Genomic DNA, 17,033 nt, shown 5'->3' with positions numbered 1-17,033 from the left:
AGGCTTTTGAGCGCGGTGTCAATGTTATCATATTAAAAATCTTTAAGGCCGACTAATTGCCTCTTGAATAGCTGAGATTTGGCTTTGGAGCTGCTTCATTAAATGTCTCTTCGACTTGTTGCACAATGCAGCCAGCCCGCACTGTGACTGACGCGATAGACAAACAAAATAAAAAATAAAAAAAACATCTGAAAAAAAAAAACATACTCGTATACCTTATAGCTAGAACGGGCCTGGGCGCAGCCTTGCAACTTGCCACTCTTGTGCAGAGTTGCAGTTGCAAGCCCCAAGACAGACAGTCTCATAAATTAAACAACTGTGTCAAAGCTGTACAGAAAATGTTGCAGAAAAACAGCGAATCAATAAAAAAACGAATTTGTTTTCTAAGCATTGCAGTAAAGATTGTCAGCTTTACAATCACGTTTCCATTGTCAGCATCGTTGTGGCTGTCGGAAGCACACGACTGTATATAGTCATATGGTATTCACATTAATGATCATCGATCGTTGCCGCTGCCGTTGCCGCTGCCGCTACTTACCTTGGCGTTCCGTTCCTCTAAGCTGCGAACAAACTACCGTTAAGGATAATCGCAGCTCATCATCTATAAACATGATTAATCAACACCTGTTCGTTCTCCGCATAACTCACACACTATACTTAGTATATTTAAATAAGCAGTCAAGGCAGGCTCTGTTTTGTATGCAACTCCATAAATTGTTTACAAAACAAAAAATTTACAAACACACGCAGCTGTTGTTTAATTGAAAAAAAAAAAAAAAATTAATTCCGGAACACCAGGAGCGCAAAAGTCTGCTTTGCACAATGTACTCGTTTGCCTTCTGGAAGCCGGAGGTGGAGAAAGACACGCCCGATATGGTATCGCCGATCTGGAAGGACTTGAATGATACATTTCTAGCGTAAGTTGGTTCTTCTCTGACTTAACACCGCCTTAACCGACTCTGCAGGGTTCTCAGCTGGAGCTGGCTGATCTACACCATAGCCGTGGTTATCATCAGCATTTGTGTATATTTTGCTTACTGCGAGCGTTGTCGACGCACGGAATATGTACGCCGTAGGCGAGTAATTCAACGCGCCCAGGAAAGGTAGGTGGTATTCGGAGTCAGTGGTAAAAATTCTCCAACCTTAACCCTTATGCCCTGCCTTTCCACGCAGACCCCCACAGAAGCGACGACCCAATGCTGCCTATCGCGACCATCAGATATATCGGCACATAATACTGAGTGTGGCCAAATATATGAAGGATCCCGCCGGCATACGTCCGTTCATCGATCACATGGATCAGCTCTATCCCATGAGACAAGTGCCAAATGACGAGCAATCACTGCCAGAGCTTCCTGCCGATGAGGCTGCCATGGCACTGGCTATGAGCGAGGACTGAGGACTGCGGCGATGGCTAGTATCTGAGCACAGCTCTGATTTTTGCGTACACCTCCAGGGCTATCCACATTGGAAAATCGCTCCTCAATCAAAATTGTAATATTTCGGACCTGCACACACTTAAATTGCTCGCCAAACCTACTCTCCTCTGGAGGCGGTACATGCGCAATAGTAAATGGCCTCCTCAGTTTGTTTGCATCCCAAAAAGTATACAATGCCTATTTGCCCACACAAGCGCCTCTTCCAATCTATCACATATTTGTAGCTACGCGCTGGAAACGATGCCATAAATATGTACACATATAAACAAATACCATGTGCCATGTGCACCGCCTAAGCTTTTTCCGCAAGCGAGCTTTGGGCAAGTTTACACGGCCATACAGGTTTCGTCCAAATTTTCTGAAACACATTGTCGTTCATTTTTCGGGAAAAATAAAAAAAAATATATATAAAAAAAGAACAGTCTTTAACATGGAAAGGAATTGAGTAGTTGGTCTTCTTATTATGGAGAGATATTTATAAATCGTCTGAATAAATTATTTGCGCTAATGGATATGCCAATAATGTACTATATTTATAAATTTCATGAGTATTACTTTTGCTTCATGGTACAAAATTTTATCATTATTTGGTGTTATTGTGAAACATTTCGGCTTCCCCTAAAGAATAAAGTCCGTAATGTTTTGTCAAACAAATAATTAGACAATTTGGTTTTAAATATTATTTTTGTTTTTGATTATGAAGCAAAATTGAATAAAGAAGCGATAGAAATATGCACATTAAATTAAAATCCGTAAGAGGACAAAATGAATAAAATGTAATTTATAGATTCATATAAATTTATATTTTATGAGAGCTTATCATTTTAGTCAAGAAAGCTTACATGTTTCTGAAATCAATTTGAAGCCAGAATCTGAGGTGTTTTTTCATTTGAGGACAGTACGTTTTTCGTGTTTAGCTACTTTAACTTAGTTTTAAGAACACATCAGTGCAGCACTTTGTTGATGCTATAAACGAAAGTGTTGTCTCTTACACAAAAAGACTCCGCAAAATAAGTACGATTCTCTCACCTTTCTACCTATGTGTGAACAGAGCCTTGCGGAGCGAAAGCTTTCGTTTCGCTCAGCAATTTATTGGAACTTCTCTTTACTGTTGCGTGTGCCAGCAGTGGTGGTGTTTTCTTCCAGCACAGCACAGCACAGCGCAGCTCTCTCTCTCTCGCTCTCTCTCCCTCACGGCTGTGACGGTCGACGGGCGTGATACCAGCGGAGGTAGCATATAGCCTGCTATGTTTGGGATCCAGTCGTCAGTCGCCAGTCAGTTATTAAACGCGTTCCACGTACGCGCGCGCTTTGAGCAGCAGAAGCAACCGTCGAAGCAGCAGTGCGGGCGGGTTCAGTGGTTCAGTGGTTGTTGGATACAGGCAGGCAGGCGCACATACTGTTTGGCAAACAATGTTTGCAGACAACGCATTTTCTTCCAAAATGACAAAATAAAAGAACAAAATTGTCCCCAATATGTTAAGCCAACTTGTGTGCCGATGTGATTGTTCAGTTAATTGACAAATAATCGCAAACACATTTGTGCAAAACGAAGGACGGAAGGAAGGAACCAAACAAACCCACCCATGCATGCATTTACATATCTCTTCCCCCCCTTTTTTTCCTCCGAGAATGCTGCCAGCTTTAGGGATAGCAAGGTGGCAGCAGCGCATAAATATGTAGATAAATAAAAACGCCAACAAGTAAAGCTAAAGGCAAATTCGAATATTGACGGGGTGGACAGAAAGACTGGAAGCCATAGAAAAACTGAAGCGCCAACACACAATAAATACGCACGGACACAATATGGACTGTAAAGATGGATGGTCCTAAATTATAAAGAAAAAATAAAAGTAGCACATTCGATTTGTTGCGTGGTCTTTAACAAATTCTAGTTAATCCCAACCCCGCCCCGACGTCAGCCCCGTGTTATCGCCGACGAAAGCTTTCCATGATTTTCTGTGCTCTTAAATTATATGTGACATACTATATATGTATATATTTATCGGGGGGTCTTAGGATGGCACTTATGCCGCTCATTTCATTCTGAAAGTCGATACACAAAGCGCTGGCATATATTAAAATATTATGTGTTTAATTTGATCGATTGGGCGACGCTTTAAACGACGCTATCGACGTCCCACACAATATGCATAATTTTCTGGATTTGTTTTGTTTATTTGTCTGTTTGTTTGTTTGTATAATTGTAGCCACGAATGGGAGCGCAAGCAAAAGTGATAAAGACAGTGTGTTCATATAAAATAATAAAATAAGGACTATATACAAAAAAGCTACGAATCACAAAACGAGAGACAAACAGCAGCAACAACAACAGCAACAACAGTGGCAGATCTGAATGTGCAGTCCGATTTGTCATATGCCTACGGTAAGTAAGACTTATCCTTAAGCTGCCACCAAGCACAAGCAAGCACAAATGCACAAGGATTAGCAGAAACCCATTGAAGTGCCGTCCTTGGCCCATCGCGCCTGCCAGAAAGCTCAGTTCAGCTGTTGCAAGCATCATTTCCATAATTTTTTGCAACCTTATTAACGTTCCTTGTAGTGGGTTTCTATGTTCCTATCCATTTTTTCGTAGTTCGCCCTTCAAGGACGCCAACTGAGTGCAATTTTTCCAAACTAGACCCCGTTCGTAACACACTTTATCGATCAGACAATGTGAAATCTTACACCTTGCGCCAGAGCACAAGTCAAGGGCTTAATTATAATGCAATTTTGTATTCTCCTCTATTCTGTATATTTTATTTTTTTTTTTCGTAAACCCCACCACAGCTGTTGCGGTCTCGAAGGCAGCCCCCGCTCTTGAATAATTAAGCGAACCGCGACCTGGACGATTTGCTTCTTTCGGCTCGTACCCCTACTTCGGTGCAATTTTTCACGCATGCAAAGCCCTGGCATACTTCAAGGCCATTTGTGCACACACACACACACACACACACGCATACACACATGGTCCCACATGTGGGTGGCAAGTAGGTGCGGACGTGATGAGTGTGTGTGCTTTCATGAAAATGCAAAACGAAATAAAAAATGTCTGGGGTCAGCAGGCCAGTAGGGAATCACAATGAAACCTAAATTAAAACCGAAACAGAGACGCAAAATAACAATTTCTTTAAAATGTTGCTCAGGCCACTCCCACGTACTACTCTTACTAAATTAAAAGTAAGGTGAAGAATTGTTTTGGCAACAAAAACGTAAATATCTTAAAACCCACAAAGCTATTTTCAAGAGTCATTCAAATAAGTTTATTGAAATTAAAAAGTGATTTATGCGAGCCTTTGTGTTGCTATTTTAATACAAATGTGATAGCCTTATCAACTAATTGCTATTGAAAAATGTCCAAAGTCTTGGTAAAAATTCAACGAAAGCACGGATGACCGGTCACACTCCTGGGGACTTACTATATTAACAAAGTATGATATTTTCAAATTTTGTGAAAGTCATGACTCATATACCTTCTTATTTTCTTTACGTACATTAAGCTTTGAACACGTCTAACGGTACTCTCACCGATAAGGTCCGGATAAAGAAAAATCAATCAGCTTTCTAAATATTTTATTGACTCTCCAAGCAGCTTATGCAGAAAATGATTGAAAATGGAAATGGGGCATACTTTTAGTTCTCTTTAGAAGTTGTTGAAGTGTGTGGTATTCAGGTAGAGGGAAATGATAAACCACATTAGAGCCGCCAATAAACGTTGTTCTGGACTATTATTGAATATATATGCAATACGTCGGAATACTGGATATTTAAACTCAAAACCAATTCTAAGGAGTCCTTAAGTTTTAGAGAAGTTCCATGCCTACGGTGGCATCCTATGTGCGTTGTTAGCGGTGCGGAACCTTTAAAGGAATTATGGAGTAGTACCCATACTTCTAATATACATATAACGAATAATATGAACGACAGTGGATGTACAGAATAGTCAATATGTTCATCGATAGTTCCAGCATTTGGATTCAGATATCAAAAATTTTGAGTCATAGTATTGAATTTGTTTTCAAAATGGATATTTTGATCGTATTATATAGTAAGTAAGAGAATAGGAATAAATTGTGTTAGATGGCGAACGCATTTTCTCTGCCTGAAGATCGTATTTGCTCCACAAATAATTCAAAATAGCATTAATTAAAGTACTTAGAGGATCGTTATATAAGAATAAACTAATCTTGTGAGTGAAGTTTTGCTAGATTTGCAGCAATGTACGTTATTTACAAACTAAAGGGAAGTACCGCTTATACTACTTTAAGTAAGGGGCTGACGCATATCGGAGTATGGGACCAATTTGATTTTAATATTGGAAGCACAATTTCCACTGTACTACCAACATATCAATTTATTACTATACCTCTGCAAACATATAGTATAACAAAATAAGTATCGATGTTTGAGTTGCGTGGCGTAAACAAATCCGGTATCGAGCCCGCGCCCCGACCTGCCTTTCAGTTTGTCAAAGGGTTTTGGCCCAATTAGCCGCCCAATTTGTGGCCCACCAAGTTATTTGTCGTGGGCGTCCAATATTGGTGGTACATAAAAATTCAATTTTGGTGCAGGTTCTACGATCTAGTGCATGGACTTAGTCTTATATCTCAGTTAAACCAGAGCTCTGAGCGCAAATAGCCAGTCACAGGCAAATGTGAAATAAACACAAATACTCGAGCATGCAATTTGAATGCATTTATATATCCACTCGCATATATAGTATGTTATGCATGGAGTTTTCAGTTTAGTTGCTGGGGATGCTTAGTCCGTCGCCTTGGCTAAATGTCAAGTCACCGCACGTTTCAGTCCGCTGTCTATTTGGTTCGCTATTCTGCTTTTTTATTTTTCTGATTTGGCGCTCTTGTTTTCATTTTTTATTGATCGAATGTCAGTATGTCGTCTGTGTCTGCGCTTCGGCGAATGTTTGTCTGTAGAAACTCATGTCCTTCGAGTGGAAGGAGTCATTTGATTTGCAGCAAACATGCATACAGATTGGATTTGATGGAAAATATATACTCAGTACATACTCGCACATATGTGCTATAAACTCAAATTGTAAGGAAGACAAACAGTATTTTATAAATTGGTGCTTCTTCCATGGAAGAAATGGAACCGTTTACCAAAACATGACTGAACTTATTAGATCAGTATATCAGGAATTAAAGCAGGGACGTGCATTGATTTAAGACAAATTCGGAGTGGTTGTGCTATAAACTCAAATTGTAAGGAAGACAAACAGTATTTTATAAATTATTGATATTGATATTGCTTCGGCATTATCTGATCGAAATCGGTACACTATATCATATAGCTATATAGGAGTGATTGGCACACCAAAGGTTATTTTTGTTGCAGGGTTGTTTTGGGGAAAATCGTACATATATACCATACTATATAAACATTTACCTGTGCCTCACCAGGCATTTAGATACTGCACGAAATAAGTTGTAACCGTTCTTTCTCGCGATTTGAAAGCGATTTACTTTGTCATAAATAAATCAAAAGCCATCTTTGTTAACGCACCACATTTTCTAATCACTTAACTGCAAATGTGCATTTCAACAATTTCGCAAGTCGTAAAGGATTCCTGTGCTATGACGTTTTGCAAATTTCGTGCGGCGTCTTCACGTAATAAGCTGTGGGCGTCTAAATATGTACATATGTATGTGTGTGTATAAATTTCCGCCTTGGCTTATGCAACTGTTGGCCAAGGCAGTCGTAACCATGGCCAGAACCTGAACGTCGTCACTCGTTGTTCTCAGTGCAACCTGTGCGTCTGAAAACTTAACTGCGTCACCCCTAAGAGGCAAGCAGCGGAGCGAAAGGAAATCAGAAGCATAATCAATGAAAGCCAGGCACGAATATATTGTACATTGTGGCAAACACATAGATGGGCCCTTTGTCAGGATACACGGCGCATTGTCCTTGGCCTGGTCACACCATAACGCAAAATTGACCCCAAAAGGCGAACGATTCGGTGCGTCGGCGACTGCCGCGCCAGTAGGCGGGCTCGGGACACGTGAACGTCGCATGTGCCGGAGTTGTAAAAATCATAACGAAACACCCACACGCACATAAAAGAAGAAAGATATAGAATCGTCGAAGCGTGGAGTGGTCGAGCGAGCCAGACTAAGAAATACTCTAAGCTGAACAGGTTTTAAAGTGCTTTAGAGTTATGAATAGCTCAAGAATGATGTTAGATGTTTAGGTGAGGATTGTCAAAGTAGTCGTTTAAACATGGTGCTGAGCTGATTCCGAATAGACGGATTTTTATACCCTGTACCCGTAGGGTAAAAAGGGTATATTAGGTTTGTGCAAAGTATGCAACAGGCAGAAGAAAGCATCTCCGACCCCATAAAGTATATATATTCTGAATCAACATGACGACAGAAATCGATCTAGACATGTCCGTCCGTCCGTCGGCCCGTTCGTCTGTCTGGATGAACGCCTGGATTTCGGAAACGGCTGAGCGTACATAACCCAAACTTGGTATGCAGACCCACCTAGTCCCTAGTCTATACGAGTTTATTTTATTTTTTTGATTTTCCCTCCCCTCTCCCCGCTATAGAATTTCGCCAATACTCTCCAATTTTCAAAAGCTATCTTAACAAAACTTTGCACACATCATTTATATATAATTATATACTTTCAAATTTCATCTCAATCGGCTAATGCTAAGAAAAGTTATTAGCGAAACAATTTTAGTTCGGTACTACGCCCACAAGCTGCAGCATCAAGTTCGCTCTTCTTCTTCCTTTTGCTTCTGCTAGAGGCGCATATACCTCAGTGCCGGAAGCTTACCTGTGTACAGGGTATTTCACCGTCGGGCTTGCTCGACTGTAGCGTTCTGTCTGGTTATGTTTCGAGAACGACTTCATTCCTCTGGAAGAACATAGGTCGGTCAACTATTTGTTTTCGTAGACTTGGGGAACAAAAAAAGTCGGGTTATCTTTGATCATGACACAAACGAAAGCTGTATCATCTTTTGAAATTTTTGAGCACCAAACATCCTTTTCAGCGTTGTACTGAATCAATTACTTCATTTTTTCCATGATATCAGAAACGCCTTGCTGGATCAACTTTCTTTGAGTCCTGATACTTTAGTTGAAGCCTTTAAAAATCATGTTTTGGAGCTTCGAATATTGTTTAAGGCGATAGTAAAAAGTATATGCATTTTTATGAAGAGTATTTTTAAAGGCAGTGGAAACTCTTGGAAGCCTGCTGGAAACTGGTGTTAATCTGATCCATAGGTGTCTCAAAATTGATTCTGAGTTCTAAGAATTGTTTGAACAAAAGTGCAAAATATATTAAGCTGGCTCGGAGCTGTTTAGCAATTGTTTCAGAGGCCTACAATTTTTATGAAAAACAAGTGGATAAATGCATGTTTTCTTCTTCAGAACTCATGGAATATATTTGAAATTTGTAAACTGACTCGAAAGTGGTTTCTGGTGAGAGGATGAAATTGTTTATTTAATGGCTAACTAGCAAGCAAAGTTTATCTGTTGGAGCACTAGTCAATAGTTTGAATAAACATAGCATATGCAATAAAATTGTAGTTATTCTAATTGTGTTTTAGCATTTCTCATAGTTCCAAGGCCATTTGATAGTTGATTCCAAAGACGAATAGCAAGTCAATTACATTGACTTTAAAAAAGCGATAAATTGAATAGTCAATTGTTCTTCGTGGTGCAGGAAAGACTTAATTTCTGTAACAAAATTAAAACCGTAGCATTGATTCATAAAATTAAGGTTGCGGAAAAATGTTTTGTACGACTATTGTTAGTTTAGGGAAAAGTTTTAGAAAAGCTTTAATAAAATTGCTTGATGTGCATATTAAAAAGTACTTTTTTTAAACTGCATAGTGTGTCTATAATAAATCAGAACGATATTCAGGCGTACAGATAGCTAGGAGACGAGACACGACGCCACGTCACGTTAGTCCTTCGGCCTTTTACACTCACTTGAACGATTTTATAAACAATTTAACGCACTATAAATATATTTCTGAGCTAAAATAACCACAGATTGGTTATAAATAATTTAGTCCAGCTTGTTGCAGTATTTATATGTGTAATGGAGGGTTGCAAGTTCCGCCTAAAATGTCAGCATATGCATATGACATATGCCCGTAAATATCCTTTGTATGAATTATGCAAACTAAATGTGATGCCTTGCCACAGTTTCGTAGGAAGGGGAAGCAGTTGCTGATATGAGTATAAATATGTACCTACCAGCACTATAAATAGAACAGGCATAGAGGCAATAACTTTCACAGGCACGTGACACAAACGTTCATTTCACAGGCGGCAGTCAGCCATCAGGCAAGTGAGGTCATGCCTCATGAGAGTGTGCGAGTGTGTGTGTGTGCGTTCGTGTGTGTTTGAGAATATGACTTACATCATACCCAGAGCACCGAAATGACAATTAAGGATACGCTGCAAATCATTGTCTCCAGGGAAATTGGCCTAGATATTGTTTTATGTTGGTAACAAAGCGTAACAAAGTTACTTAAGCAAATCTTCAAAGCCATACTCTCAGCTCTCAACCCATTACGAAACTTTAATACTGCTTTCAATACTAAATATAATGGTTTATAAATGTTGATATTTGAAGAACTTGTATATAATTGTTGATTGATTTTAAAAAGTGCTTTTTGCACAACCAACAAATCCTGAAATAACAAAACTACTTAAGTTATATTTCTAAGCAAACAGGTTGGTCTATAGACCCAAAAGTTCGATCCTGTGACAGCTGAATAAGAGATCGTCCTACTAAGAGTGGCTTTTGCACTGATCCGTCAAATGGCAAATCTAGTAAAGCCTTCCTCCCTTCGTGAATGGCTTTTTAACATATAAATGTCACAGGGATTTGACTTAAATCAAAAAACAAAAAACTGCAATGGAATAGAGAGGAACACTACTCAAAAACTAATATGCATTTTAAGTTAGTTCGAATACTGTGATTTCATCTGCAGCAACAATTGTTCTCACTCTTGAAGGCGGGTACGAGTAGTTGCAAGAAAATGCTTGACTTCCGACTTTACAGATTTCACTTGGATAATTGCATTCATTCTAACAATAATGTGACTACTATACTCGTATAGGTTTATCTAATACACTTTTTTATATTCTTTCAGATACGCACAATTGATTCGAATTACAAGAAATATTAATTACAAAATTCACAGTCACAATAAAAGAGGATAATCACAATCGCAAAACAGCAAGCCGGCATGCTAAAAATAAAAATCGAAGCCTTACAAAAGACGAACCGGTACAAAATAATACATATACTATTCCAAATAACCAGTTAGAATCCCCCATTTTGGGCTGTGCTATGAATAGTTCTTAAATAATAATTGAATTACGATAAAAACATATGGAAAATAATTTAAATAATTTAAACTAGAAACACATTTAAGCCACTTAAGTATATATACATATATATATAATCGATATTCTTCCAATTGAATGTTTTAAAATTAAAATAGAATGAATTTTTAATATACTTATATGTAGAATATATGCGCACGAGCAGCATCTGTATAATTTATGGAAACAATCGAAAAATAATTGAATAATTTAAATTAGTAAAGGAGCGTTGTGAATTTTTCTTACAAATACGAATATATATAAAAAAAATTACATTCGGGAACTGTAATTGCAATTTTACAAACTATTATTGACATTTTAGAAAAAAACCAACACACACATAGACACACATATACTGGTATAATAGGGTCGGTGGAAAACCATTATCCTTAAACTTAACCTCAGCCCAAGCAAACCACATAAAGCTCTCTCTATAGCAATCACTAATAACAACGACGACGACTACGACGGCGGCGACACGGCGACTTGGCCCGTTGCCAGCTCTACTCTGAGGAGTAGGCAGGAGGCCTACATAATAAACAAATTTGGCAATCAAAGCACCAGTTAGTTCTAAAGGCTCTATCGCAACGACAGCCTCGACCTTCGCGTGTGCAGGCGTTCCACGTACACACACACACACATCCACACACATACACACACATACCACACTAGTACCAGCGGTTGCCCTTCCTGCTAACCATGACCGGAAGTGGGGCACAACTCCAGTCCAGCATTGCATAGCTCCGAAACGCCAAATAAACTACGAAACGAAAAAAGAAACGACCACCGTCCGCACGCAGTGGCCGCAAAAATGCAGGAAATGAGCTACCTGCAGGATAATTCCAAAGTGGAGGCTCTCACCAAATCTGTACTTATCACCATATTGGGCGTCGCCATAGTTCTATCAAACCTGCTAATCATAGCCACATATGCCAACTTCAAAGGTTCGTAACGACCATACTTCATTTTCTCCCATTTACTAAACTAATTCCACTCCTGCAGGTCCCACGGAGGTCATCAACTACTATTTGCTATCGCTGGCCATTGCAGACTTGCTATGCGGCCTACTCGTAGTACCCTTCTCCGTCTACCCGGCCCTCACGGGCGAGTGGATGTACGGCGACATTGTCTGTCGCTTCACCGGCTATCTGGAGGTCACCCTCTGGGCGGTCTCCGTCTACACCTTCATGTGGATCTCCGTAGATCGGTATCTGGCTGTGCGGAAACCACTCCGATATGAAACAGTGCAGACAAAGACGAGGTATGAATATCTAAGCACACCCACAAGCTGTGGACTCTCTATGTGATCTCAGCGTCGTCAGATTATGGTTTCCAGTTTCGCGTCAAATTATACGGAATTGAAATAATGTTCGAAAATTTCAAATTTCAATTCAATTAAACTTGCAATACAAGTCAGGCGGTACTACTTGAAACATCGAAAGAGCTAATAATCGAACCTGTGTGCTGAAAAGAGCAAGGACATTAAATATCTAATTTTACAAAAGACAGTCAAATCGAGCTAAAATTTGCAGTAATTTTCCAGAATTCTGACGCATATATGTCTGATGTTTTTAAGTGCTCTTTTTCAATTCATTTCTTATACAAAAGAACTTCGATTTACAAATTCTAGATTGCTCTGAAGTTGTATACACAGGTGCTTGTAAATAATAAGAAAAGATTTTGTCTCTTATATTTAAATTCATTAATAGAAGAATATCAATAAGGAATAACTTTACGTTTAGCTTGTGGCCACAAGAACAACATTCGCGACACATGTTTTTGTATCCTTTTTCGATGTATCGATTCACGGGACTTTCTCGATAGTAAAATATTTTACATATTTGACATTTTTAAAATTGATTAATGCTTTTTGTTGTGTGTGTTTTCCACGTTTCCCAACGTTCGTGATATTTTGTTACGAGACTTTTTTGATAGTAAAATGTGAATAGACTTTTTCATTTTGTTTTCCAATATTTTCTTCACGTTTTTCCAACATTCGTTTTGTCAGAGCCGCTTTGACTCAAATTTGTTGGCTACATTTTTTTGGTGGTCTCTCCTTGCTTTATCTGATTCCCTGAGTTGTGCTCAACTTTTTCGATATCAAAGACCAGACCACGCCTCCAATGATTCTTGGTTAGAATAGCTTCAGACCGACTTTCCATCCTACCCTATTAAGACTGTGAAGCAATCTAAATTTAATAATTTAAATAATTTTTAATTTCATAAACAATTTGATTGCCTTAAGTTATCAATTTTCATAACAACTAAATAATTACAGATGCCAGTGCTGGATGGTCTTCACATGGATATCCGCTGCCCTGCTCTGCTGTCCACCGATACTAGGCTATTCGAAGCCCATAGAGAACAACGTGACGCACATTTGTATGCTCGATTGGGGGAATATGGCGGCGTATAGTGCAACACTTGCGATATTAATCTTAGGTCCTAGCCTTATTTCGATCGTACACAACTACGGCTATATATTTGTAATGATGCGTAAGCTTAAGTCCGGCGAGCCGATACACGACAAAGAATATGCAACTGCATTGGCTGAAAATTTATCGAATCCTAGTCATATGATGTCATTCGCATTAGTGTTTGCATTCTGGATGTCGTGGCTACCCTGGATCTCGCTTCGACTGTTTGAGGTAATCACGGGCGAGGTTATACAAAGTACTCTTATCAATTTTGCAGTCGTTTGGATTGGCATATTGAATTCATTTTGGAAAATTCTCATCATGACCGGTATGTCGCCGCAGTTTCGTATCGCTTTGAGAGTATTTTGCTTAACGATTTGCTGTAAAACTAAGGGCCGTTTGCAAGCAGAGCTAATCGGGTTGGACCCAGATGACTAGAGTCGTTAGATTTTCACGTGACTAAGGATCATTCAATCCAAACCAAAACCAAAACCAAAACAAAATCAAATCCAATTAAACACAAAAACAAAAACTAAACAAATCAACCCTACCCAGCCAACATACTTACATATGTATAGCCTGATCGAGTACCCGAATTACATAATTGGATTGTAAATTACACACAACAACAATGAGCAGAACTTTTCTGTCCCTCTATATGTATACTATACCAGTATATGGTTGCATATTTATGGCCGTTTGGTAATGCTACGCTCTATATCTATGCTAAGAAGTACTACTATTGTTAATTCACAAGAATCACGCAACTCCCATCACCAACAGACGACATACAGCAGACACCAAACACCAAACACCAGAACCCAGACACGATAAAGAAACGCTAAAAGACATATTCATCGCTAGTTGTAAGCCTGTAATCCTGTTAAGATTTTATGACTAAACTAAACTGCGACAAGATCGAGGTGAGGTGACTTTTAAAGCTGCCCCTGGCGGGAATTGTAGGCTCTGCCGAACAATATTTTCGTCTGGGTGGTCTTGGCAAAAGCTGCTCTCCTCTCTTGTAGCAAATTGTTATGCTACGACCTAGTTTTATTAGACATGTAGTTTTTACTGTACTATATATATTGTATTTATGAGCTTATACGTATATTGCGGATATAACCAGCTACATATATACTAAACATTGTATATACTATACAGTTGACAGATGATATACTTGTATTGCATAGCCTAACATCTATTTGAATTGTAGCTAAAAGCAATGGTAGGTAATTTGTAATACTCGGTTCGATTCGATTCGATTCGCAATTCGATTCCAAATTTTTAGCGGTCCTTAGGGTAATCTCGCAAATTGTTCAACATATTCAAAACATAAACATATACAAAGTTTAAAACTTCTTTATAAATACGTTAATTGAGATGTAATATATTTCCAAGTCCATATTAAGTAGAAAAGATATAAACAAAATAAATTGAAACAACAACAAGTTAACGACTGCTTACAAAATAAAAAGCTATGAATAAAAGGTTGAGTGAATCACAATTGGCAGCTTCGATTAAACAAGAGCCATCTAATTTAGGTATACTCGTAAACTTGGTGCGATATTAGTCAACCGATTTTGATCAAATGTTAGTATAGAGCCAACACCAATTACAATTTTTGAATAGCTAAACGAACACAGATGAAAAGTTGCATACACATATAGGTTATTTGCTCTGAATGTACGTTTATTATGTGAGAAGAGAATAATATGAAGAAATGTATTGGGGTATTCGCCAAAAATATGTCCAACTATCAGTATAGAGAAAATTAACTAAATCAATACATTGTTTGAAAGTTAAGTCTCTGAATCAAGCGTAATATCCGCTTCTAGCGATTAAAGAACAGATCAACCAAATCTATTACTTATTTTCAAAGTAAATCGAAAATGTTGCTACATAATTCAAATATTTCTATGAATTAAAGCTTAAAGACAAAAGACATTGTCAAGGTGTGTTTAGAAAGACACTTGAAAGAAGTAAGTCTCGGTTTCTAAACTAATATTCTATTCTAACGTTATATCCCTTCGCTAAGATACAAAACGGATCTTTATTGTATACGCTATATATTTAAAATGTAATCCAAAGATTACTTCTTATCTAGTATTTCAAAAATATTTATGAAATGTAGTTCCAGTCCGTTCAGCAAATCAGAAATAATTCTACATGATGTTGAAGTAATATTTTTAATACAAATTAGAAGGTTTCAGAAACACAAATGAATGGCTTTAGTCTCTGAGTCTTTGCTTCTATCGTATTATAACGTTACATCAGTTGTTGAAGATTAAATAAGATAAAATGGATCTGTTGAGCGAGTCAGAAAGATTCAAGATTCTAAACGAAGTTAAAGTAACATTTTTCAATATAAATTAGAAGATTTTAGAAACATAACTGAAAGTGTTTAGCCTTTGTTTTTATACCTCTGTCGTATGATAACGTTATATTTGTAATCTGAATTTAAAAGTGTATTCCAGCGCTAACGCTTAACAATTTCTTCTAATAAAGTAGTATTTCGAATGTCAGTTTGGGAAGTTCCAAAATATTTCCACACAATGCTACTTTTGAGCAATTTTGCAATATAAAAAATGTAAAAGTTTAGACCCATTGAAAGAGTTTAGTCTCTATCTCTAATTATCGCGAAAGATCCGTTGTTTACGATAGAAAAAGAAAAGAACATTGGTGAATACCTTATATATATAACAACAGCAATCAAATCTAATACTACAAACTTTCGGTAGGTGTTATTAGAAAACATTTCTTCTTCAAAAATCATGTACGTTATTTCGAAATCGTTACTTAAATAATTCGCAGATTTTTATGCAATAATGTTTCAGTCGGAATTAATTCCTGAAGATGTTGAAAATGTTGTGAGTAAAGAAAAAAAAACATTGTAAATGTAAACTAAGAATGCATTGTATGTAAAAGTGTAAAGATGCTTATTAATTGATCGTTCGAACTATTGTGTAAGTGTGTAAGACCCATACATATACTACTTATACCTAAGAAGGCCAATGAATGTACATGAATTTCAGTCAGTTAATTGATTGATATTCGAGCATACGCCCTCAAGCAGAAGCACAACTTTTTACAGTCCCAGTCGCGTACTTGACCGACTATTCTCTCCAATTTGGCCTAGTTCCTTAGTGGGCCCAATTTAGTCTCAGGGTCTGTACAGTGTTATGCTTATGCGCCAGGAAACCAACATGTGGGCTCGAAAATGGCCAAACCGACGCGTTGTATTAAGTGCTATTGTAAATACTATGTATTACTTTACAAAAAGTGAAAAGAGTGTAAACATTAATTTTATTGAAAGTAAATTTTGGAAACTTATGAGTTTATTTGTTTTACTAATAGCAATTAATTATACAATCCATACAGAACTTGAGCGAAAGGTAAAAAGTTATAACAAGCCGTTGTTATTTGAGAGTTTTTTCTTTTTATTTTCTGAGCTGACTAATGAAAATGTCCAGTTCGAAAATGGAATTCGATTCAATTTAAGGAATTGGAATTTGCAAGATTATTAGATTCGACTTCCACAAAATGTTTTCATTTAATTGGGTCTTGGCATAGCTCAACGAGCTAGCAGGAATCCCACAATGTGAGTTTGTTCCTTGAGTAGGCATAATTTATCTACACATATGTACAGAGTATTGAAATAATGTCGGAGAACCCGACTTTAGCTTCTCCGCTTGTTTAATGTACAGCTTTATTCACAATAATTCGAAATTACATTTAATTTAACAATTTATTTGCACTTTCAATTCTAAATTTCGGCGCGGGCAGCAAAATGTAAAAGTGCCCCCCAA

At 37.8% G+C, this 17,033-nt stretch overlaps 2 protein-coding genes across 2 annotated transcripts; both read left to right on the top strand.

The window, feature by feature from the left end:
- The first annotated feature begins 737 nt into the window (after positions 1–737).
- LOC115632165 lies at positions 738–1,855 on the top strand. Its single transcript, XM_030529192.1, has 3 exons — positions 738–917; positions 966–1,103; positions 1,174–1,855. Exons 1-3 carry the CDS (start codon positions 823–825, stop codon positions 1,397–1,399), a joined length of 459 nt encoding a protein of 152 aa, XP_030385052.1. The 5' UTR covers positions 738–822; the 3' UTR covers positions 1,400–1,855.
- A 1,804-nt stretch (positions 1,856–3,659) lies between these two features.
- LOC115632164 (G-protein coupled receptor 52) lies at positions 3,660–15,416 on the top strand. Its single transcript, XM_030529191.1, has 4 exons — positions 3,660–3,825; positions 10,576–11,754; positions 11,813–12,071; positions 13,089–15,416. Exons 2-4 carry the CDS (start codon positions 11,622–11,624, stop codon positions 13,663–13,665), a joined length of 969 nt encoding a protein of 322 aa, XP_030385051.1. The 5' UTR covers positions 3,660–3,825; positions 10,576–11,621; the 3' UTR covers positions 13,666–15,416.
- The last annotated feature ends 1,617 nt before the right edge of the window (positions 15,417–17,033 follow it).

Source organism: Scaptodrosophila lebanonensis, unplaced genomic scaffold (assembly GCF_003285725.1).
Source record: "Scaptodrosophila lebanonensis strain 11010-0011.00,11010-0021.00 unplaced genomic scaffold, SlebRS2 tig00001415-arrow-pilon, whole genome shotgun sequence".
Taxonomy (NCBI): domain Eukaryota; kingdom Metazoa; phylum Arthropoda; class Insecta; order Diptera; family Drosophilidae; genus Scaptodrosophila; species Scaptodrosophila lebanonensis.
Note: the sequence above shows the minus strand (reverse complement) of the source record. Positions and strands in the feature narration are given on the sequence as shown.